Source organism: Pholis gunnellus (genome assembly GCF_910591455.1).
Source record: "Pholis gunnellus genome assembly, chromosome: 16".
NCBI classification, from domain to species: domain Eukaryota; kingdom Metazoa; phylum Chordata; class Actinopteri; order Perciformes; family Pholidae; genus Pholis; species Pholis gunnellus.
The window spans coordinates 17,073,432-17,099,797 of record NC_136543.1 but is presented as its reverse complement, the minus strand read 5'-3'; the positions used below and the strand labels follow the sequence as shown (position 1 = coordinate 17,099,797).

General features: G+C 42.5%; 1 protein-coding gene across 1 annotated transcript; it reads right to left on the bottom strand.

The window, feature by feature from the left end:
- Positions 1-1,550: 1,550 nt before the first annotated feature.
- eepd1 (endonuclease/exonuclease/phosphatase family domain containing 1) lies at positions 1,551-23,380 on the bottom strand. The gene is made up of 8 exons (XM_079175603.1): positions 23,189-23,380; positions 22,173-23,093; positions 9,619-9,670; positions 5,114-5,224; positions 4,061-4,195; positions 3,348-3,486; positions 2,785-2,979; positions 1,551-2,007 (listed from the first exon to the last, which is right to left on the bottom strand). Exons 2-8 carry the CDS (start codon positions 23,018-23,020, stop codon positions 1,817-1,819), a joined length of 1,671 nt encoding a protein of 556 aa, XP_079031729.1. The 5' UTR covers positions 23,021-23,093; positions 23,189-23,380; the 3' UTR covers positions 1,551-1,816.
- Positions 23,381-26,366: the final 2,986 nt, after the last annotated feature.

The window sequence follows — 26,366 nt, the reverse complement described above, 5'->3', positions numbered from 1 at the left end:
ATATTATTGTTATCTGAGAACTTAAATAAACAGTAAAGTTTGCAAAAGTCATTATCTTGGTTATATTAATTACATGTTGTATATACTGTAAGTACATATATATGAATTGTATGTCTTGAACATGAGGGTGTTTTCATCACTGTTCGTAGTGATACCTATAAAAAGTAATACAATATAATTCATATACAACCCTCATAATTAATTCATATTTAATCCACATAATCGTGAGTCAGGGCAGGTGATGTACCGAGTGAAGCAAACATCTGCACCTTTAACATCTTTAAGGTTGACTAATAATTCACCACAGGAAGGAAATCATCATGGAGACAGTAAATGCAAAGTAAGTTCAGAAGTTTTTCATAGATATTTTGAATGCTTCAGCATTCATTTACTTGCTTGTATTTATAATCGGCTAACAAAAAAACTCTTGCATATTTAAACAGTTGTTTGGCACGCAGGAATTTAATAATGAAAACAACTAAAGAGGAGGAAACTACACTCTTTACCAGGGTAATCCTGATTCTATAAAATCTTTTTAAGAATTTAAAATTTCATATTTTTGGACATTTTTTTAAGGGTTAAAGGACAGATGATCCAAACAATGTTCCAAATATAATTTTTGCATTTTAAAGTCAGAGAGGAGGATGAGTCTGAGTCAGCAGGGAGTCCACCAGAAAGCATCCGAACAGGAAGTTGTTTACTGTTAATGCATGACTTCCTGCAGCAACCTTCCAAATTCAATGATGGTGCACCACCATGTTCGATCTGCTGAGAAGGCTGCAATCTGCCGTCCCTCCAGGATCTTAAGATAGTGGCCAACCCCTCCCACCCCTGGTTGTGGTATTTCTGCTAAAGCATAAAACATTACCTTCTCTATCACCTGAAAACATATTTAGATTTTTCTTAAAGAAAAGCATTTCTTTTCAAATGTAGAACATAAAAAAATAGCAGTTTATACTGTAGTGGCCAAAAAAAAAAGGAAACTGGGATTAAATGGCATGTATTCTCAAACCAATTTGTGCTGAATCTTGCTTGATTGGTAATCCAGCAATGGGAAGAACAGATGTTTTTATAGAGTGCAGTCAAATTCACTGATTAGCTGTCTTTCACCTGCACACAGAGCATGTATGGATATCACATTTGTTATGTTCTCTGACAGGTTTTCCTAGAATAAGATCGCTTGTGTTATAATGTGGATCTATTCGCGTCTGTGATCAGCGATTGATAAAAAAAAACAACGAGTGAGTTTTTGTGTTTGCCCCTTTAAAATAATCGCCGTGGAGCCGGTTATTGAGCAGAGTCGATGTCCTCTGACGGCCCTCTGCTCATTTCCATCACAGAGGACGAACACACGTGCGCACAGAGGCCTGGCTTACATAATTTAGTAGAGCTCAGCCTTCATGAGCTCTACAGCCGGGATGTTATCACCCTCTCTCAACTGCCAGAACGGATAAGCGTCACAGCAGAGCCGTTGGAGAGCCGGGTCATTCAGAGGATCCTGATGAGACTAATGAGAGGTCGGACACAGCAGGAACATCTTTCAATTTCTCTTTATTTTTATATACATATAGAAAATGTTTGGCACATTTCTTTTTAAAGTACATTATATATATATATTTTGTGTCGGAACAGTTTATGGCTCTGTGACCAGTTACTATGATACATTGATAAATTGAAACCAAAAAGGCAATCTTGGCACTTCTTCACATTCATCAGGAAACTCTTTGCTCCACAGCAACTAACCAAGACGAAGCAGGATCCGGGCTGGTCAAAGTCTTATGTCTCTAACTGTCTTTTTCTGTGTCTGTGGATGTCGTCACCGCTCATGTTTGGGTATAATGTCTCCTCTGTCCACCACTGCCATGCCAGGCCTGCTCAACTCTTTAGGGGAAACGTCTGCGTAAAACTCAGCCACCACGGGGCAGTGATCCGACGCCACACCGCCCCACGACCAGTTGTCTGGGATCCAGGGGTTGGTCAAGCCCTCCCGCACCACCGTGCAGTGGCCTGTGGGAGGAAAAGACACAAGGAGATGGGAAGTCAGACACCGAGACAAAGGATTTATAGTGAGGTAAACATGTAACAAAAGCTGCTACATCCAACTATCACGAACTCACGCATTAGCTGAAGTTGCAACTAGACTCCATTCATCATAAATAACTACCGACTCATGGTTGTACCATGTTGCAGTTGTGTAAGTGGACGTTTGTGCCAAATATCCCGTTCACGAGGATGAACCGTACGTACGTATGGATGGACGGACAATCCAACTATGTAAATATTGTATGTAAATACATACATAAAAAAAGTAAACCAGGTGTCCTGTACTGCTACATGTAAATGTCAGAACAGTCGGGTCGAGTCAGACTTAAGTCATAAAATGAAGCAACGAGGAGGCCTTTTTAAGGGTATTTTATTATCAGGCCTATGCATTGAGTCATGTAAACATTTTTATAGACCTGACTTGTACTTGTCTTAAATAATTTGAGTTGTAGCTAATGACTCAAGACTTCACTTGGACTTGTCTTGAATGACTTGAAACTTGACTTTGACTTGTGTTGAATGACTTGAGACCTTATTAAAACTTGTTTAAATTGACTTTGACTGAGAGTTGACTTGTTACAATTAGTTTTTCTCTCCACTTGCGACTCAAAATATATTTATCTCGATTGACTCCAGACTTTAATTTGACCTGCATCAAATGACTCAAGACTTGTTTTGGACTGTTGTTCACTTAATGTGTCTCTACCACTGTCCAAAAAAACGCCCACACAGTGCACCTACCAGAATAGTTCTTCTTGAGGGAGCGGCTCACCCAGATGTTGTCCAGACAGCGGGTGCCCTGTGGTGAGCGGGTGCTGATGTTGGTGAACTGGGAGGATGGTACCAGGGCACAGAGCTTCTCCTTTCTCAGAATGTCCAGCTCTGAGCTCTGAGCAGGCGAGCCAAAGTCTCCCAGCACCAGCAACTCCTTCTCAGCTGCAGAGAAAGATGCGTAGAAAAAGATTTGAGAATAGGAGGACATCATCATCATTCACCTCCATGTAGAGCCCGGAGGACGCACCCGGAGGACGCACAGGACACAATGTTTCAGAGACTTTGTTTCATTCATTCTGGTGACTTTTAAAGTAATATACACACTAATTGTCCGGGTGGAAAAGTAGACTTTTAGTCTTTGGGCTTAAATATGCTGTGTAGTGCCAGAAACAGGTTGCGACGATGAAAAGGTGGGAGAAAGAAATACGGGAGAATTGGGACACAGTTTGGTCTGCGATGACTTTAGTTTTGATCCGTTGTTGTGATGTGTAGAATAAGTGACTTTCACTGATCTAGCCTGACAGACTGACCTTTGATTGTTTCCTGGATGCTGGGCGGGAGGTGCGGACTCTTGGCTTCGTCCGTGTTGTGGTTCTTGCCGTTGGACTCTCCTGATGCAGCTGTGGCCTGCATGTGGACGTTCACCACCGTCAGCTCGTATGAACCAACCTAATGGGAAAAGTCCGAAATTTGATTTTGGTCTGAATCCAGTTGGCAACAAAACAAAATGCAGGGACATGCATGTTGGTTACAACATGTGTTGTTGGTACCATTGGACATCATTCCCATCAATAGTAAAACCATTGTTACAACCGACTGCCTTTTGACTAATCAAAACTGCGAAAACAAGACCCAAGCTGTGATGAACTGACATATTCTTTAACAATGAAATTCCTGTCCATGTGTAATGATATTTATCTTACTACAGTAACTTTTATGTTTTCATAATAACAAAATATTGGCATCCTGTTGCCATAATTTTGACGTTATTTACAAACAATAATGCCACTTGTGAAAATACTGCAAGATGTTGAATTTAAAGTGGTAACCTCGAGGATTTTCAATCAAATAAATGTGTGTTTAGTCACTGTAATTGGCAAACGAGGTAACGCAATGGTGTTTGAGCCCATGGCGCACTGATGAAAGTATTGCAATATTTCAATATTTGCATTTGATTCTCTGATCATAGACCTCTATATCATAACTCCTCTATATCGTTACATAGACATCAATCACTACTTACAGAGAAGTGAGCCAGGTAGAGTCGAGGGTGGGTATGATGTCCGTTTCCATTGACAATCGGAGACTCCAGGACTGCAGCATCCTTCAGGTCAATACCAGACGAAGTGTCCCACAGAAAGCCAGAGTAGCTCACTCCCTGGAACAAGAGGATCATGGGAAATGGAGTCAGCTATATACATCACAAATAACATAACCAAATGAATACGGAATAGCTAAATATCCATATGGCTTATATGCATATTTCTGGTCTCCTTAGAAAAGGATGAAGCTAAGGAATATGTATTAGTTGTAAGTAAAGCTATTTCAATTAACATTCCTGCATAAACGGAGATATAATGGGGAAAAACACGGTTTTTATCCTCACCTAGTATATGATCTAAACTCAAAGGCAATAACATGGTCGTAAACAAGATCTATGGATAGTGATGCAACTGAATGTCTTCTCCTACTCTACTACAATTGGGACTGTACATTTGGTAAAGAATACACAAACGTAAAGCTTATGACCACTTATTAAGACGTAATTCACAGAGACAAGCAAGAAAGCACATTTATTAAAATGCAAGCGTTATGAGCCTCGAGGTCATTCTTGGTAACGGCATTACACTGCGTTAAAAGGCCTCATTTCAAACAGAAGAGCTGTGTTATAGATGTTAAATAACCTAACAAGACTTAGTAACAACTCTAAAACTGCAACATTTTAAAAAAGCTTTTTAAAAAAGATAATATGCACTGAGGTAAGCCTGAGTGATCTCTGTGGGGAAACGGCGTATTGGCAGCAGTGAAGACTTAAAATGTAAAGAGCAAAATAAAGAAGGAATGAAAACAACTTTTCAAGAAAACTGTGCATAAATGTTTGAATGAACAAATAAGGACTTAGTGAGAAAAATAAAAAGTAAAGACTTCAACGCAATGTGTTGTTTCTCTAAATTCCCTCATGTGACGTGTAGCTGCTTCAAGTATTTCTGAATTGTTTTCTGTCCGAGGACATTCTATGTAAATCTACCCTTTAAACAAAGAGCGGTATCAGCGTTGTTTAAGACGGCTGACGTACCTTGCTGGAGTGTCCAGTCGGTTTTTCAGACACGACACTTTTCCACAGCCCTCGTGGCCATTTCCACTTCCGTACGCTGGCCAGAGTCCCTTGGTTTAACTCCACACAGAACTGCAACAGAAAACAGAGAGAGGACACTTTGTCAGCACGTTGCACAGACACCAGATGTGTTGTTGGTTGCACTTCATGATGGTGGAAATACAGAAACTCGCGAAATAAATCACTTGTAATGAATGTTTACCTGTCGGAGCAATATTATTAATAATGTGGTTGTTTGGCTAAAATTCAGAACTGTACATTATAAGACAAAAGTGCCAACTAAGGACCCTGTGAGTTGATAATTATGAGAATCAAAGTATGGTATTGTAAACATAAAAACCCCACAGGGGCTTGAACACATAAAGGGACACAGTGGTTAACTTAAAAAAACACCTCCTGGTGTTTATAACTAAATGCCAACAGGACTTTATCTCTGCTTCTGATCAGTTTATAATCATAAGTGCGGGTCACATGGAGTGTTGTTCTTTATTATAACACCTGAGGGCAGATTAACTGGTCGTCAGCACAAATAAGTTCCGCTTAACAGTCTACCAGGCACTGGGAAACAATATGTAGTTCAGTGAACTCAAGTAGCCTCATCTCAGAGAGGAAATACAGTGAGAAGGCGGAAGCCTCTTGTCGACGTCACTGAGAGAGGGCTCAGCCAGTAGTGGCGGAACATTCTGGAGGCAAAGGTTACTTTGTGTCGAAATGAAGTAAGTAGGAGAAAGGAATAGAGGGAGCTGCATACATGCTCACGAAGACTCAGGTTGCTGCTCCGGCTGACCTGCCACTGGCTCTAAATTTAACCCGAGAGGTTCCCTTTGGGGGCGCCGGGAGAGTCAGAGGAACCCCACCGAGAGCACGCACGCACATACATACATGACCTCGCCATGAGAGGCCCACACTGAAATGACACCCATTAATATTTAAAGCGACACTAAAGTGACATTTGAATAATGAATGTCTAGTAGTGTCGAGCAGAAGTCTCATAGAAATGTACAGTTGCTAAAGCACGGTTTCGAATTACTAATTTGTGCACAAACAGAGCGAAGCATTTAACAATACACTTGACATTTAACATTCGTTTACAGGACGTAAAAGAAAACACAAAGTTGTTTGACATGTAAAAAAAAAAAGAGAACTGTGCTTTTATATTAAACTGCATTAAAGTTAAAAGTCAAGTACAGTAGTACTCACACAGAGAGTAACATTGCTCGTTGTATACACATTTTTCGAGCTCCATTTGCTAGAGTTTGTTCGCTAGATGAGACGTTTTCTACGCTTTTTCTCTTTTTAATGCTGAAAGAAACTTTTGTGCGACATAGGGACTAAAACTCAAACCACTTTCACAAGCGCAGTGCAACGCTAGATAACACTAATGAACACTCATCTGTGTCAAAGTCTATCAGGTCACCTCAGTGCTACCACAGCTCTATCAGGCGGCAGCGAGATATAAAAATCACATAGAACTGCATTCTTTTTATCGCCGCGGAGTGATAAAATTAATAAGCAATTTCAGACTGTCGGGAGGTTAGAAACCCCCAACAGGATTTACTTTCAGCTGCAGTCCCCAGGGGCCATTGAGCCTGTAGAGTGAACAAGGATGAATTGCTCACGGGTATAACTTTGCCAAAACACCCTCATAATTCAGCTTGTGGGGCACAAAGTGCGGGCACAGCATGCAGTCAGGGCCCTGGCGAGGAGCCCAGCGGGCCTGGAGGAATCACCTGGCAGAGCTGGAGAGTCCTGTGACACCTGGGCCCCAGCATGTAGGTACAACAACAGAAACTGGTTTGTTTCTCGCTGCCAAGGATTTAATTATCTGATTCCTAGAATGATTGTTTATCAATAGAACAGACAGAGGATGTAAAACCTGCTCACCATTACTGAGAAAGCCTGAGAACATGAGCCTGTCACCAGGATTATTTTACTTTGGGCTTAAAGACGACGCATTTTCAAAAGTAAGCCTGCGTTACGAAACAGACGTGGAGTTTGAGAGATGTGGGATCTAACCAAACAAGACAAGGGACACTTTCCACATTACGAGTAATCATTTGAGGCATTGGTTATATTAAAAAAAAAATCTTTTTAATTATGTCAATTTCCTCACCCTGAGAATATGTTCAACCCCACCACATGAAGAGCTCTAAGAATAGCATAATCATCTTATAATTATCTTCAATTATTTAGAAGTGTGGCTGTAATGAACCCGGCAGCCTCTAGGGAGCTGCTCGCAGAACTTGGACAGAAAGCAATACATGACTATAAAGTACCGTTTGTCTCCGTTCTTCCTGTTTTGCATGTCTATACTCTCATGAGTATGTTTCTGTTTTTCAGATCTCTCTTGAAAAGAGATCTGAATCTTGTGTGGCTGATTTAATAAAAGCTGAGCAAACATCCCGATTGAAGCTTCTTTCTTTCTGTTCCCCGGGGGACAAACACTCCTGATCAGTCTGACTGAAACATGGGCAAAAGAACCCCAACAACAACTGCCTCATTAAAGCAGGATGGACAAATGAAGACATTTAGGAGCAAACAGAAGAGAACTCACTGAACCCTCAGGAGAGCCAGATAACCGGGTCTGGGTTTGCCAAAATCCACAAAACAACAAGGAGAGAGAGAGAGTTTGTGTGTTTCTACGGTGTAAAGCTAGGCCATTTGTCCAGTTATGCTTAGCAATTATTGTATTTGCACCAAAGCTTTTTTTCATAGTAACCAGGAAGGTATTTTACAGGATGACTAATCTTGAGTTTGAAACCTAACCACAGACAGAGAGGGTTCCTTAGCGACAAAACAGACAGAGGATAACAGTCTAAAACCGGCACTCACTCTCTGAATGACCAATCACAACACATGTCCCCCAAAGTCACAATGAAACGCTCTCATGGGGAAAACTGTCTTACACTAAATGGACATTTAACACGCGAATGCATATCCACCAAAAGTTAGATATGTCACACTTTAATGATGACACGAATCCTATATTTTAACAGATTGGTCATTTATAATATTTGTATGTAGTTTATATTACTTCTATACATTTGTGTGTTTTGCTAATTGCTCATTGCTGTTTTTATTATATGTACGGCCCTTTATATGAATGCTTTGTGGTATTGGGCTATAAAACACTGATATAATAAATATAATGTGTAGAGAATTTAACACATGCTTTCTCTTCTATATGTGACATTTATAGACTTCCTACTGTCATTCAAAGTGACGAGAGGCTGTTTACAGACTTTTATTCAATTATTTCTGAAATTTTAGGCCCTAAAAATGTATATCTGAGAAAGAAACAAAAGGCATTACAAGTTGATTTTGACAAGCCGCACCGCACAGAGTGAAGTGAAAGATCTAAGAGAGAATGGACAACGTCTCTCAATCACTCGGCAGGAAGAGACACTGCGGGGATAGAAGATGAAAAGAGAGGGTGCCAATGAATAAGACAAGACGGAATAGATGAGAAAACAGGCAGAAAATCAGTGTGGGAGGCTGGCAGGAGTGAAAACACTGCAACGTGCTACCACTTGTCCAGAGGTAACTCATCCTCCCACCACCTCCCTCCCTCTCTCCGTCCAAAATACTCTGTTGCTGACCTACTTCCCCCTTTTCCATAGAGCTCAGATTCCTCTGCCAACGATCCATCTGGTAGCCAATACAGAAAGTGACATTGCACATGTGCAAAGGAGTGTGTAGGCTGAACGGGAACGCATCGTACTGCCCAGAGCCGTCTGTTGAACTTGTGATATTTTACGGATGCACTGACATCTGAGCATTAACGCAGTCGCCCTACGTCTCTGCTCAGAAAGAGAGTGGGCGATCTGACTGTACACACTTCAGCGCGGAGTGAGTTTACCCAAAGTATACATACTGACGGATTGAGGTACAAAAATAAAAGGTGCAACGTGTAATTCCTGGTCACATGCATAGTTCAAAAGAAAATGGTGTTCAGCCCTGTTGATTTTAATGTGAATGTCTGTGACAAAACAACACCGCTATCTTAGTTTAATGTGACAAAACCTTGTGTGGAAAATGGACCTTCAGTTAGCGGTTAGCTGTAGCACTTTGCATTCTGCTGGCGCTGAGTCTAACTTGTGTAACAGAAAGTTTGTTGATCTGGCTGGGAATCCAGAAGTGAGTCTAGAAATAGAAGACATTTACACTCGGGGAGAGAGAGAGAGAGAGAGAGAGAGAGACAGACAGACAGACAGACAGACAGACAGACAGAGAGAGAGAGAGACAGAAAGAAAGAGAGACAGAGACAGAGGGGGTGGGGGGTTCATTTGCATAACAGCAACACATTAAATAAATGGGAAACACTGAGTGAGAGTTCCTGGGTACATTTCCCTGAGTGTTGAGTCATCTCATTTACATTGCTGTAAATCACAGCCGGCTGCAACACCTCCAGTAGAAATCCTCCCAATCAACCAGTGTGACCCCGGCAGAGAGCAGCTCCACTTTACCTTATCGAGAGCCTCCCGCTCCAGCAGGTCCTGCACTGCCAGTAACTTGATGCTGGAAACAGAAAGAGAGGATGGGGTTTAACATTTACATATTCACATCTTGAACATATCCACGCAGAGCAACTGACACCCACACACCACAAACTGTTTCACCGGCTGAGACGTGTGAGACCAACATTCAGCCATGTAGAATTCGCCTCCTCGTAAATGAAAGGTTTTTTGTCTGCGTTCTTAGCGGTTTTGAGATATTGAGCTTCAAAACGTGTTTGCATTTAAAATCTCTTTCATACATGAACATGACAGATAGCCTACATGCACAATATCAAAATCATATCATATTCGTACTTTTCTTTTTTTGTGCAACAGCTCAAATGCATGTTTTTATCCTCTAATCCTAATTTTCTGATTGGAACTTTTAAGGTTGTATCTTGTAAAAAAACTAAAATAATGTACTTATAATGTGTTTTAAAACACATGGGAAAGTTTCATTTAATGCTTTTTATGAAATTTTTACGACATATATTTATTGTTTTAGGTATTTGAAGAGTTGGGAGTGAGAATGGGTTGGCAAGACCCTCTAGTGTATTGAAATGAGAGTTTGTTTTGTTTCTAATGTGTTCAACAAAGAAGACTGAGTAATTCACTCTTTTAAAAGTGACATAGTCTTAAAATGATTGTGGAAAATGATTGTGTTACCTAATTATAACTTATATAAACTAAATGACAAACGACCAAAACAAAGAAGGAGGCTGGAAACGTGCCAATCTCAAAAAGGTGGCGCTCCGAGCAATAAAAAGAAACACACAGTGACACAGTGTTTAACATATGCAGTCACGTTTCATAGTGCTTAAACCTGGCCATGTATTCTATTATGTCTGATAGTGTTGACACAACAGACACAAGTGGCACTGGTCAAACTGGATCCTCAACACGATCAAAAGCACATTTCCTCAGGACAAATTCAATGTTTTCTTTTTAAACTGTCAGACGGCTGAATAACTCTCTCTAACTCCTATTGAGGGAGTTTGGATTGGTGTCATAAATTCTATCAGCCAACGCATTATTGCGTTGTGAAGGAGGGGGCCTTTACAGCCCAATAAACATTTATCTGTATACTTTTTAAATGACTTTCCAGACCAACAGTCAGCACAATAAAAAAGAGCGCGTCTGAGAGGCACCAGTGCTTCTCCTCCTGCCTTCATTTGGCTCTGACGAGGAACTGTTTTGCAATGCAATTTGCGACAGAAGTGAAGAAAGCATTACCCAGAATTTCATTTGGATTAATGTCTTTAACAAATGGCCATCTGCACATAAAAAAAAAGTCTTATGAAGGGAATCAAATAAGTTCCCCAAATTCTGCTAGTTGACACCCGCAATCTTCCAGAGCTGAATCTGAGCCGTTTATTATATTAGTGCAAGAGGAGAAAAAGTGCTGCTGGAGTTACACAAGGCATTATTCTAATGCACACACTCACACAGCTCAGCCTGCAGTTCCATATGCTGAACTGATTCGCTGTGTGCAACACAATGAAACCAAGTTGGTGGCAATGTTTTGCCCTCATTCACCTCTAACCTGCTAATCCACACAGAAAATCACATTGCATAACAGTCTTTTCTATTAGTGAAGTGTTGCTGCTGCTGCTGCTGCTGCTGCTGCTGCTGGGCCTTACAGGAGGTCTGTTACCACTCCACACTGACTCACATTCACTTCACTGACTCACCAGGCAGCAACAGCATCATATGTAACGTAATCAGTCGGGCAATTGTGAGGGAGAACACAAGAGGAGTTACGGCACAAACCCTCGACAAGGTTGCTCACTTCATGCTTCACAGGCTGTGAAGCTGTGGAGGACAAAGCCGGCCAAGAGGAGAGCTCTCCCTGCACCTATTGAGACCGACCACCATGCTGTTACGCTGCATTCAGGTCCGACAGGAAAGACGGCAGAGAGACCTCCCTACCACAGAATATCATTCACCTTCTGCTGCAGGTTCTACAGGAGGTGGAGACAACTTCTTAAGTGCAACATCCTATCGTTTCACTTAATGCGCATCAATTGACGACCGTAGCCATAGAAGTCAAACGATACACTTTTTGTGCCCAGATCTAGAAAAAAAAAAGACTATTTGTATGGTTTTGTTTGCATCCCATCACCACAAGCCTTCTTTGACTTAATGCGAGGTAAAAATGAAACACCAAAGTACGGTTTACATTTTGTAAAGTCTTAGTGAAAATAAATGTTATTTTGACTTCTTACTGGCTCTCTATGCAGCAGCTATACAATCCACACAAGCCAAGATTGCCGGCCTGCACACAGGTTAACGGTAGCTTGCAGCCAGCTAGCGGCGCTAACAGCACAAACAGTGCTAACAACGACACCAATGCTGACAGAGCTGACTTAACCTGAGGGGGAACTGGAGGGTGGTCGTTTACGCTTCAGCAACAACGCAGTCCGGCCACCGTGGGTCGAGGAACAGGGCGTTATTAGCCGTGTAAGCGCTATTAGTCAGTGGGACACACACACACACAGCATTGTTGCAGTTTGAATGGTTCCGAACAAGAGGAGAGAGTCTGAATATCATCGAGAGTCATTTTAAACACTTCAGTTGACCTGACTGACACAAACAACTGGCGTGCGCTTACGCCCTCTTAATTCAGCTGATGTACTATTAATGCATGCTGACAAAAAAAAACCCAGTAAGCATTGCATTGTACCAGGACTTTCCTACAGCCACAATCTGCACTAGTTGAAGGTATGTAAATCTTAATCCTTAACACAGTCACTGTGACTGGAATTAGAATCAATTGAAGCAGCTGCTGATGCATATTCAGCAGGCCGCAGCTCGTCCAGTGGGTGAAGGATAAAGAGGCATGGAGGTGAAAATGGATCTAGATGAGTGGAAAACTCGGGGCCTATTACTACTACAGCTCAACAGGCTGAGCCATAAATATCCTGTACAGGATTATACTCATATGTTGGTGTACTGTTTAGTGGATTTAATGCTGTAGTCATGTCAAAAGGAAATGTCCAACAGTTTGCTTGAATTTGTTATAGAAGCAGGCTCTTCTTACTCAATACTTTGTAGCTTTGTACGCTACTTTTTAATTCATATTTTCCAGCAAATCACACAACAAATCATAGAAAAAGACAAAAGCCTGCTGGTCTGGAGGCTGCAATGTTCAGAACACCAGACGTTACAAGAGTAACACACAACATACTGATGACGTTTCACAGACTGGTGCGATCGGTGGATATCGTTTAGGATGGCCCTACAAGAATGCTCATTAATTGTGCAAAATAGAAAGAGTTGATCCAAAACAACACGCTAATTCAGTTTTTGACATTACAAAGCTATTTCCAACAAAAAAGCAGGTTAAAAAAAATCAGCTTTGCAAATGAGGACGTTTGTTATGTCTCAGGGACACACACGATATGTTTAGGTGAACAACACAAACAACCGTAATGTCTGTGGACATGAGCTAGTGTTGGCCAACTGTTACCAATGTGTGTGTACATCAGCTCTTTAAAATAACCACGACCTGCAGATGCGTGTTTGAAATGCAATGCTGGCCACAGGTCTTCGACGTGAAATAAAATACATTTTAAGAAAAGCTTGAACCCCTCTTTACAAATGGACGACCAGTACCAATATTCCTTGTTTGAGTGCTCTACTGCCTGCCCCACCCGACTTATCAGCCTCACATTACGTAACACTGAGATTGAGAGCAGAAACTCCCGTCGCCTTCGTAATCAGCGAGACCACAGATCCTGTTTTCAGAGCAAACAAGCCTGCAGTCACAGAGACAATACCGCTTTCCTCTGCTGAAGGTGTGATCACTCCGCACAATGAAAGAAGCTCTCACAGAAACCCTGCTTCGCTCCCGCTGGCTAAGATTCTGATCCTCCCGTTTCCACTGGCCAGGATTCAATCCCAGCACACCCTGAGTTGACCCGAGCTTCAGCCATGCCATGAGGACATGAAGGAAAATGCTGAGTCTGTGGGGCAGTGAGTGCTTCGATTGTACTCCCAGGCCTTTAGAGGCCAATAAAATAGTCCTGATGCAAACAACACTTAAGAAAGCGTTAAGTGCAAAAATACAAACTACGCTTGCAGAAACACTCCGTGACATCGAGCCTAATGCATCAGTGTCACTGTGACAACAGAGCCTTGCCGTCGATGCGGTGAATCTCTGGGCCCCATATCTAGAGCTGCTGTGCAGACATAAACACAACACCATGGAGCAAAACAGAGAGTCTGCTTCAGTGTTTGCCAGATAAAGGCAAAATCTGAGGACAGACACAAGGTTGCATTAGAAGTGACGAGTGGCAGCAGCAGCGGTGATGCCCTTGAACATAAGTAATGCCTCTCAGGACTCTTCTAGCCCTGAACGAGGAGAGGCCACCAAGCTGCAGTTCAGCACACATTTAAAGAGCACAACGTCTGATGGGTTGCTGACTAAATTAACTCGCGAAAATATAAAAGCATGAGCAGACGCAGACCATGTCCCGTCACTAGTAAAGTTCTAACACATAAGTACCCCATCAATAACAATAACTTAATAAAAAAATCACAACTGCATTTGTTTACATTTGTCGCAAACGACAAACACTAACAGCTAACTGTGCTAGCTACAAACGTAACGTGTTTACAGACAGCAGCTACAAAAGCTACAAAAACCTTTTTCGAGCCACCTTTCCAGTCTACACAGGGCGAGTGTTGAATGCTCTAAACATGGGTTTTAAGTGGAATCTTCCTTTAACGTAGCGGTGTGTAGGATTTAGTGACATCTAGTGGGGAGGTTGCAGATTGCATCCAACTGAACACCCCTCCGCTCATCCCTCCCTTTCCAAGCTTGTCGGAGGAACTACGGTGGCCTTTAGGTGACAGAAAAACTCAAAAGGCTCTGGCTAGAGCCGCCAGAATCTTAGTTTAAGATGATTATACACTACAAATAACATAGTTATGAATATTTCATTACTTGTCAACAGATAAATCCCCCTAAATCCTACACACTGTTCCTTTAAGGTTTACTATTCCGACCAAGTATCCAGCTGTATTTTTCTGTATTTACATGAACCCATATTTCTCTTCACTCCCTCCAGGGCCCATAAGGCAATGCATCTTTTGTTTCAATCCCGCTGATTAAAGTGCAGTTGCATTTATCTTACTGGTGACGATCGCAAATCAGTTTGATTTGCTGCCGCAGGACACAAACAAGCCCTAATCAGCTGTTTTTTAAGCAAAAGAATTGGGGTTGGGAGCACTGTATTGGCCCGAGTGACTCCTGGCTGGCAGGGCTGGCTGGGCAATGCCCCTAACTCACTGTCCCACCACAATAAAATGCTGCGCCAATGGAAATTTCCACATGAGCACCCAGCACCCTGCGTCAGCTCAGCATAGCCCTCCCTTGCAGCACCCCATCCTCATGACCTCAGTACCCAGGCTGGCCTCAATCTCACCGGATTCCTTTAGCAAATGAGGCTGTCTCAGTGAAATCCAAGAGCTATTCACTAACATCACTGAAAATGTGAACGCCCAGCGTGTTGACATGTGGGTCTCTGATAGTTCTGTCGGCCTGTAAAGGGATTAAAAGAGTGTGTGACGCTGCTGCCAAACTCTGTGCCCTCCTATCTCATAATCCAGGCCTAATATACCACAGATGTTGGGTACATCCTCTCGACAGCTGCGCTGGGCTTGCGTACGTTGCAGTCAACAGATTTGCAAGCGGAGATGGGTACAGTCCATTTACTAAGCGTGGGAGCGGCTCTGCTGTGGGTGCAGATGCATTTTGCGGTACCAAAGAATGGAATGCACTTTGTGTAGAATGATTTGCTCAATACTAGTTTCACATGGTTTGCTTCCTTAGTGTAATCACCAAGTCGCACTGTCGTTACTGAACACAGGCCAGCAGCATTCTTAGTGTTAGTTTGTCTCAAAGTTAAAGATATAGTTTGAAATTTGGGGAAAGGAACTTGTTAAACTAGGCTGACCACGAAACAATGTCAGTATGATTTTCAAATTTTATCGGAATTATCTAATACAAAGCATAAAAGTTATTTGGGGGTTTATTGGAAATGCCTCTTTTCTCTCAAGCCTCTGAGATCAAATGAACATGATCTTGCAGCGCTCTTCCGCATCTATGGGCCAATAGAGCAAGTGCACTTTGTATCCTTTAGCCCCGCCTCCAAGCTCGGCCTCATTCACATGAACGGAGTAAGGAAAACCATTAGGACCTAATATTATTCAAGTGTTTGTACTAGGAAGTTGATTCCCCCCCCCCCCAAAAAAAAATAAACATCAGCTGATTTACAGACGTCTCTTTCCCATCATGTGACGGACTAATATAATGAAATGCTGTGTGTAAATGCAGCCATCTACAGATTCTATCTAAGCTTGTAGTTTGGAGCCAAACAAGGAGCAGAAGCAGATCTGATTAGAGTAATGTGATTAACAAAAGAGCGACGACAGCAGCGACCATCTACACGCCTGTCACTCAAAGACCAGGAACATCACCAGCAACTCATTATCATATAATTGGCTTTCGTGGCTCCAGTGTAAACACAGCAGCGGTGGCTATCATCTGTTAGCCACTGCTGCTAACAACTTGAAGGAATGCTGTAAATATGAAATGTGAAAGGCAGGCTGGTAAGATAATCAACACCTCATTGAACCTGGATTTCAGTCAAAGTAATAGATTCTGTTCGGTGCTAATGTTCATGATTTGATTGACTGAATTCTTTCAAAATCATAATCTGAGTTATTCGGAAATCAAACTAAACACAAACCCAAAGAAAGTAACGCTATGACACATCTTTGGCTGACAAAATGAGGATGTAGGTCTCTTTGTCTGGCGTCGCTTCCTTTTTTTTTAACTCTGACCTGCAGCTAACTACAGCTAGCTTTTAGTAGCAGCCCTCCACTCCACGTGTGATGTCAGCCATCCATCCCCTATCACCATCAGCCCTGTCAGCAAGGTCAGGGGTCGACTACAGACACAGCACCGCTGAAAACAAACCCCGGTGACGTGACATTGTAATGAAAGAAAGAAGAAGAAAAAAAACCTTGAGTAACCTTTAAAGGCTTTAGAAGATTTAAAGTTCAGCTTGTTGAGGAAACGGAAGCTGTCCTAAGCTCATTTCACCATGAGTCATGTTTCAGTGACGACAAATCAGCGTCACGTTTTTGGTAAATGTTATAATTAGATCTTGCCAGGAGGTTCAGTTTAACAAGACATTGATTTACTGACTGCACTTACATTTTTTTTAAACTTTTTTACTTTCCAAATCACTAATGAATCTGCTCAAAATTGTTTAACAGAAATCATTTCAGATGCTTGTCTCTGAGTCCGACTAAGAGTAGACACAGGAATGACCCCCCCTGCATTAGTTGTGTTGGCGAACAGCGGAGGCGGCTTGCTGGCAACCAACAACACACTCAAAGCTTCAGACAGGAAGCGCAGAGAATATACAACCAAGCAGTCCGTGCACCAACTGGACAGGCATTATCTGTAAAGCTAGAAACGAACGTCTGTTTTCAGCTCAGCCTGTTTTTGTTATCTCTCTCCCGTTACATTTCCTCTCCGTATGTTTATGATATGCATAAAGCTCCAGGATAAATGGGAATTCTTCGCTGTAAATGGGTCCTCGCATTGCCTTTGTTTGCAATCGCACACTTCTGACATTCCCTTTGCGTTATGTCTGTACACACAGAAGAGCTCAATAATTAAAATAACAATTTATTACTGCTGTGGTGGAAGTGTTTATTGACCAGGAAATAATGTATCCAACCGCCCAGTACCTCCGAGCAGAGATGCTTCAGCCCATTTACAGATAACGGTCAGCAGGTTTTTATCCTCTGTACAGACACACTGGTACCATACCTGGCAACCTCACTGCACTGAGGGGAAGTTGTGCACAATCACTGCAGCGGCTGCAAAGTTCCAGCACATCAGAAATTGTCATTTTTACATTTTTGTTCCTGACAGATAAGACAAACTAGCTACAACATGTTAACAAGAGATCTTGGTATAGGTGTGTTGTTTTTAGTTTTAGCCAGAGGAATGCTAGCTTGCTTCTAGTCTTCATGCTAAGCTAACCATGTCCTGACTCTGTACTTGACACTCAAATAGAGCTTCTCATCTGACTCTTAAATGTGGAACTATTCCTTTTTACGTTGCCATAAAAGACGTCATGTCAGTGAACTGCACACTGCGTGCTCATGTTTACCGGCTCGTCCACAATAACTCATACAAAAGGAAATAAAAGAGATGAAAAAAGGATCTGATATCAAAGAGCCCAGTGTTCTTTGGACAAATCGCTTTCTCACTGCCGTCCTGTAACTCAATTTGGTGTTTTATTTAATACTTCCTGTGTGCTGTCAGGTAGGTAAGGATGCTACACTGGATGAATATAAGCAGTCACTCTGTATGGACGTTCTCTCGTGCAGCCCCCGCTTCACAATGTGCACAGAGAGGATGGGTGTTGTTTGTTGCATAAAATGATTGCTTCATGCCGCTTGGAAGATACATTAGACACCACATGTATGTTTCAAAACTGAGACACATTTTTCTGTGTGACACAAGAAAAGAACAACAGACTGATAAAAGCATTAAAAACACTCCTGAAACAGAAATGTCCTCCTACGTGCTGTCACGTAGAAAGACACGATCCCTGGAGCAGATTTGACAGCAACACAGCTTTTCACCACCGTAGCCACATTGGCTCTGAATCAAGTGAGTCCCCGTCAGCTCACATCTACACCTTGATCCACATTAGCGGCATGCTGTTCAGAGCTTTTGGCGACTCTTTCACTTCCCTTCAGCCCAGTGTGTGAGGCTGGGCTGACAGCTGGCTGATTACCAACGTCCCACAGGCTGTGGTGTGGCTGAGCACAGTTTGCTGTGTAACCTCTGGTAAACAGGAGTTCATTGAACTCTAGTAGCTCTCCGCTTGTGCCTGGAGGAAAGCCAGGAAGTGTATAAACTCAGCCTGGGTCTTGTGATTGCTCACACAGCGAATCCAAGCACTGCGCAAACATACACGAATCTCCTCGACAGCCTCCTCCTCCTCCATAACAATCATCCCTACAATATCACCGTTAGGGTTGCAACACACGGCTTGGGAACACAGGAAGTTGGAGGCATGAGTGAGGGAAGTGGTGGAGATTTACAAAAGGATGGGTGGGTTTGGAGGAAGATGGAAATGGAGGAAGATCTAAGATGGTGCCAAAAGGTAACCAGACAGCTCTTATAACAAATAAAAAATACACAAACACACGCTCCTTGGTCAAACGGATTAGTCATGTGAGGCTTCGGGCTTCATCCAGTTTGCACTGGGTGTGGTGGAGTTTATGGAAGGCTTAATAAACATGGTTGATTGTAATCATCTGACATGAAGGCAATCATACCACACCTTCTTTACAGTAAATTGGACATTTTCTTTGGCTATCATCTTCTGTTGTGGTTTGGAAAGGTTAAGATATGTAACAAACGTAATATTACTGATTACCATGATCTTTTCTTTCCTAACACTAATAAAGTAGCTTTGTTGCCTAAAACTAAATTGCTTCCATGGTGGTAACAGCATCGGACCATCATTGTAACTCTCAAAAACAAATGACGCGTCAATCATGTCCACTAATGTGGAGGTGTGGAAGCAGGCAGGGTTTGAATTTTAAGCTCTCTTTTTTCGTTCCTCACACGACCACGTACATCACTTCTCACATGTACAACCGAGAACAACACTGTGAATGCACTTGAGAGGAAACCGTTTGAACCTAATGCATTTTCATTTAAAAATGCATTACTTTTGCTACGTTTAGACCGAGCATCGACACTACACCGGCGTTTCAGAATCCCTGAAAAGACGTTTGAAAACGTTGCTGAAGCCGTTTCAGGTTGAAAAAAACTCCAGGGTTGCATTTTAGTGTGGACGGATAGAAACGGAGACCGTTGAAAACGATTGCGCAAGAAACCCTCGTTCGCTTCTTGATCGAGTCTTATCAGTCGCGACGTGTTCTTGCCCGAGCGTGGTAGTATGGACGTAGATCATTTCTGAAATGGCACTGGAACACTTGAAAAATGAAAACATAGTAGTGTGGATGTATAAGTTATTCATATGAAACGTGACAGAAGAAATTGTGTGTGAAAAGAAAGCTTGAAGGACAACTTCACACACACACACACACACACACACACCTCCCCATACCCGACCATTCGTTGCATACAGAGGGCATGGCTGTCAAATTGTCAGATTTGGAAAGTTAGAAAAGGTGTTTCAGACACTATCAGGAGATCCGACAACGACGAGCACTCAAAGACTACAAGACCTTCAAGCCGCTTCAGATCACATGTTATCGCTTCACATCTTCTATTAAAGTTGCATGTGAACACAACGACAACCATCGGCTACCTCGACCTCAACAAGCTTCACACCGATGTGAATGCAACTGAACCGTACAGCCTTATGCTCGAAATGTAAACTGACAAAGTGTCTGATTACAAAGTTGCACCTGGCACTGTCTTGCTAGATGTTGCTCGGGTTATGATTGGTGTAGATTGTTTATCAAATTAGTAATTCACAAGTTGAACAGACACTGGGACATTTTTCTCTCATCGTTTTGCAGCCTCTAGCACAGATGCCTTTTATGCAATGTCTCCAAAGAATGATAATACAAATAGGCTGAAGAGCATTGAGATCGTTCTGGTGGCGCTTCCACAGTAAAAAGCTTCATAGTAGTCGTAATTTAAAAACAGCAAGGATGTCGTAATCAGACAACAGACCGACTTGCTGCCGGTCTGTGATCTGATAACATGCTGCAGAATGAGTCCATCCCCAGAATCACCTCGCAGAACATGACCGATAACTTTGATCTGAGATCCAGCACCAAGTGTTTCAATACCATCAGATTGTTTAGAATTGTTTTGCACAGATATCTAGTCCATGACAGTCCAGCTTATCAGGAGGATTGCATGAAAAACTGGTGTGGAAAATGAAATCCCAATAAGGTCTATCTGTCGTCTTAAACTTTTGAATAAATGACGAACAAATGAACAGCGCCAGATGAGTCAACTAAAGTCTGAATGTTTTCTTTTTCAGCAAAGTAACATTAACATTTTCAAAAAGGAGTTAGGTATGGCGGGGTCTCCATACGACAGAGGACAGAACGTTTGTATTGTGGGACGGATCACATGATGGCTGCATTGCAGAGGGTACTAATTTTACCGGCAGTGACGCTTTCAGACGCAACAAACATGTGCTGCAGGAATGCCCCATCGCTCATGAGCCAGCGGGTCAGTGCTCACCACTAGAAGAGGATACCGCACGGCACTTCAACTGGCAAACTGACAGTGAGATTGAGAAAGTCTGGTCACACCCTCCTTTAAACAAGCGCGTATTACAAACAAAGAATAATTGAAGTGAGGAGTCATGTGCGCAGAACAAAATAAATATCTTTGTGTGTCACATCGTGCGGAGCAATCTCAGGCCTGAGCAAATAGAGCCGTGCAGCTTGTTGTCGAGCAAATACGCGTAGAATCACACTGAATTATTCTCCTTCTATATTGACTGTGGATGACGCTGAAACACTGCTCTCGGGGTTTATCAGGGCGGATTAACCTGGATTCACTGAGGCCTATTTTCCTGCCATCTGCATAAATGTTGCACTTCGGGCAAACGGAACACGGTCACCTGAAGTGGTCCTCAACAGATCGCGGTGCTCTCGAGAGGTGTTATAGCTTTATACACTGCTGCAGACTTTAATCTGGTCACGTAGAGGGTTTTATGACCATTGATATGTATTTATATTGTGTGTCTGTGTATTTGTAATACTGTGTTTTTTTTTTTACAGCTTTCTTTTCTTTCTTCCAACAACTTCAATTTTAGTTGAATCTTCCATTTGAAGTTTTTGTTCAATGTTTTCATATTTTATGTTTTAAATACGCTGCAAGGTTCACTTTTTGTTGAATAAACCTGTCGATGGGTCAGTGGGTAAAAATGTGTTTTTGTGTGTGTGTGTGTACCCTGTCATGTGCATGTTCTCATCAGGTACAGTACACACAAAGACCCACAAACCAACCTCGTATGTGCTGCAATAAAGGTATCTGCTCACATGTTTTCTAAGTGTCAGTAAGTTTGAGTTAATATAATGAAACACATTTAGGCTCAGATGGGAGCACAATATAAACTAATAAGGGTCTTAAAATTAGACACACGGCCACAAGATGAAGTCATAATCCAGGACCTTTGGGTTAATGTTGTACTTTAGTGGTGCAAATTCCTCAACAAATTAACAAAACCACCTCACTTGAACCTTTTTTGGAATCTGATGTTACTTCTTAAATTTTGTGGCAAAGGAGCAGCATCATTTGTGATAGAATCGCACCAATAGAAATAGAATGGTCCTGATGTCAACATATTAAAGATGGCAAGCGCAACAGGTTTTGATAGACTTTAAAGACCTAAAAAGATCAAACTTGGCCTCACTTTTGAAATCTGTGACTACGATTATTGATTGCTTGACTGAGTGCAGGTATGAGCACTGCGTGTTTGACTCACTCGTTCTCCAGCAGGGTCATGCACACCACCTCCTTGACCCCCGGGTTGTTGGCCTTATCGCAGGAGCAGCCCTGCAGGCTCCAGGTGGCCAGACGCACCACGGGCTTCCCGTCCCGCAGGCCGGATGGGGGCTCCACGTTGGGCCGCACAGAGATGATCTGGGTCGGTCCTCCTGGCGGGAGGTCCAGGTCGTCGCTCCTGAGACTGAATGAAGTCGGGCTTGGGTGGGACTTCGTGGTGCAGGTCAGCCCTCCATTGGTGTTGGTGGACGGCGCCCTGGAGCGCTCCACGAACACCTGGAAGCGGATTTTGTCCAGCAGAGAGCTGTTGATGTGGTTGACCCTCACCAGGTCTTCGATGCTTCTGAACACGCCGTGTTCTGCCCGGTAGGCCACGATGTTCTTGGCTATCTTCTCCGTGATGCCTCGGATGCTCATGAGCTGCGCCGGGGTGGCGGTGTTGATGTTCATCCCGGTGTAGGACTGGTGATCCAGATCTTTGCGCAGCGACGACGGCGAATGCTGGGACGAGCTGGTCCTGCTAGAGACGCATATTTCCAGCTTGATCACCTCCAGCTTGGTGGCCCCGATCCCGCTCACCAGAGCCAGGTCCTCCACCTTCTTAAACCCGCCGATACAGTCCCGGTACTCCACAATGTTCTGCGCAACAGCGCGGTTGACTCCCGGTAGAGTCATGAGCTCCTCCTCTGTGGCCGTGTTGATGTTCAGTCGCTCCTGGTTCACCAGGATGTGGCCGAAGTTACACGCGGCGCTGAATTTGCGCTTGCCGCAGCTGAAGTCCGTGGGGTCCCTGGGGATGGAGCGGTGGCAGCCCAGACTACCACCCATGTCTCCGACAGCAGGTCACCGGGGGCTCGGATCAGCGCAGCGGACAGGAGGGCCGCGGCAGACAGGGAACGGGCTGAAACACAACATTCACGGAGGTGACAGTCTCAGAGATGAAGCGGCACATCCGTACACACAGACATGTTGTCACAGTATATAAATCATACGCACCATAAAGCAGTTATCCTCAGTCCCTGGCTACATGCTGCATGTGTCCAACACACTGGCCCGCGCAGCTGACGCCTGTGCGCGTGTCTTCTGTGGACGATATACACAAGTTGGATATTTATGTTGCTCTGTAAACTTTGCCCTCCAACAGTCCGCTGGGTGGCTGGACACAGGTCGGCCTCTACACACGCTCTTCTGACAGGGACTGTCTTCTGACATCAATACAAACCACTGCTCCCAACGTGCGTCAAGTCACACAGCGTCAGACAGGCACAGACCGGAGGTCTGAGTGTTAGTCTTCAAAGTAAAAGTAGCCTCAGTGAGCGGGTGAGGCACGAGAATCAGAGATGAATACATAGATATAGGTACACACACACACACACACACACACACACACACACACACACACACACACACACACACACACTGGGAATTAATAAAGAACACAATATTTTTGTAAAATTATATTTAGGTCTTTTGACCGTTTATTATTTATTTAATTCCACATTTACGCACATCCAATTAATTTGCACAATAATTATGTCTCCAAATTAATTTCTCCACTGATACATTTCCTTTTTTTCCCTCCACACTATGTATTTATTTATTTCCACATACACTTCCTCATTCATTTCTATACACTTAGTCTTACTTTGGATAAGTAAAATAAAATTAAAATAAAATAAAATTTAAATTAATTACTCTATTTATGAATTACTCTATTTTCATAATATAAATAATCTTTCATATTTTTTATGTAAATATGTTTGTCTCCCAATAAAACGTATTTTTGTAAAAGTTTGTTATTTTGATGCCTAAAGCTTGTTAGTGCCCACAGCTAAACAAATGTTTTTTTAAATGTCATGAAATCCCGCTTTTATTTTGAAATCAAACACTCCTTTACCGTCATATGGTTTATTCATCCAGCAGGAGGCGTGGCTCCAGGCATGACAACCAAATATTGTCTGTCGTTGAGGAAGAGGAGTTTATTAGACATACATGTAAATTTATATAATGGACCTTTGGTTAATAATTGATCCTTCAATATTGATTCCTGGTCTTCTGATGAAGCAAACAGCACTAAACCAGGATAACAAGGTTTTAAAAATATCCATCAACTGCATTTAAAAGAAAGGAAAGCATGAAATTAAATTTCAGTTTGCTTACTAGTATTTCTAAAAGCCTTTCACGGTAAATCCTAAGTGTTCTGAAGTGCATTATAATCTACAGGAAGCTTTCCCTTCAAAAGGAGGTATGACTGACAGATGAGTTGAAACATGCAGTTTCTCCAGTCACCCACCATCGCTCTAATAACTAAGTGTGAGGTTAGGCAGAAGGGAATTCCTGCTAATATGTGGTGTGTGATAGCTATAGCTAAGATTTTCTTGGATTATTGAGTTGTTATGAATTTTAAAGAATATTATCTTATAAAAATCCAGATATTTTTTTTATAATCAGAAGTGAATGCAGCCATAGAAGGTAGGACTGTTATATGCAGCATGTGGTCAAAGCATTCAGTGGCCTCCATCAATGAAAGGATGTAATTATCGCTGTGGCTCCTTCTGCTCTGATCCTGCCTGATTGAATTAGCATAGCATTATACTTTCCGATAAATGGCATGGCTTTCGTTCCATTCTTTATAAAGAGATGATGTGATTATCCATTGATCTTATACTTTCACTCTTCTGCAAGGGGGGTTGAAAAACTCATAATTCATAAGACAGAATGATTATTTCTTTCCTTTAGCATTTGATGCTAATGTATGCCGCACAAGCAATTTTCAAAGAGGGATTTAGAGACCGCCGCAAGTTCATGGGTTGTGTTCAAATGGTTCTTTAGAGGGTTTCAGGGGTCCTTAGGAGAGTTTTAGGCCCATAAAGAAGATTGAAAGAGTTCCGTGGGTTCTGGAAACGGTGTTCCTGAACAGGTTCAAGGGATCCCTGAGATCGCAGGGATTCTTGATGGAGCTCCATGGGGTTCTTTGATTCTTTGGGATCTCGAGGGGATCTAACAATGTGAGAGGGGTTTTGGGAGGGAATTGAAAAGGAGTTCTAGGAATTATTCCTGACGTGGTTCCAAGGGTCTTGTGAATATCAAAGGGTAACAGGGGATTGCCTGAAGGAGCTCCAGAGGTTCTTGAGTGGTTCTACAAGTTCTCGAGGGCTTTGGGCGTTCTTGAGAGTAGTCAATGGCCCGAGAGGGGATTCCAGATGTTCTGAAAGGGTTCCATGGATTCCTTGATGGAGTTCAAGGAGATCTTTTACTTCTCCACAGAAAGTTATTTAAGAAAATGATATCAAACAAATACAAATTCTGTCACATGGCGCGGTTTACTTTGTTATGGGTGTAATGTGCATTTAGTGACCAGTGACATGGATCTCTGACAGAAAGCGTGGTGCCGTTGGCCAGGATCCTCTGGTTGTGAAAGGATTAGCCGCTGTTCACATCACAGCAATATTTTTAGCTCCATTGCATAAAATACTGGCCAATGCAACCTCTGCTTGATCCCAGCTCTTATGCAACATGGATAAAGCAGAAGATTTAAAGCACAGCTACAATAAAATGGAATAAGAAGGAACTGAATGGTAAATGGACCGCATTATAAAAAGCCCTTTTCTACCTAATGATGTAATATCCATGAATGCAGCAGGATTTAAAGAAGAGATTTAATGTTCCGTTATATTCTATACGTTAATGAGAGGCTTTACCACTCTCAATAAAAGTACGATCATTTTATTGTTACATGAAAATGGTCAAAACTATTGTTTTCATAGAAGTATAAAAAGGTGTAAATGCTGTAAAAAGTGTTATACATTGTATTCTCCTGTTCCCTGGCTACTTAAATAAAATGCTTTCTCTGGAGTGGATTAAAAAAAACATATTCAGACAGAGAGTGGGTGTTGTCGGCCTCAGTGGCACAGTCTCTACGGTCTTATTCTGCTCAGAGCTGCAGCTAACCCAGAAACTCTGCAGTTTTCAGTGAACCAGGTCAATGTCAGAACAGCAATTAACCAAACACGGACCGACTCTGATCCACCTGATAAAGGGGGAGAACTTGGCAGCGATAGTGGATGTAAGTCACAATGAACAAACAGGGAGGTATGGTGCGTTCTCCACCCTCCCCAGTGCACACAGATCATTGTAATGCAATCATAGCTGGACCCTGTCTTTCTTTTTTTGG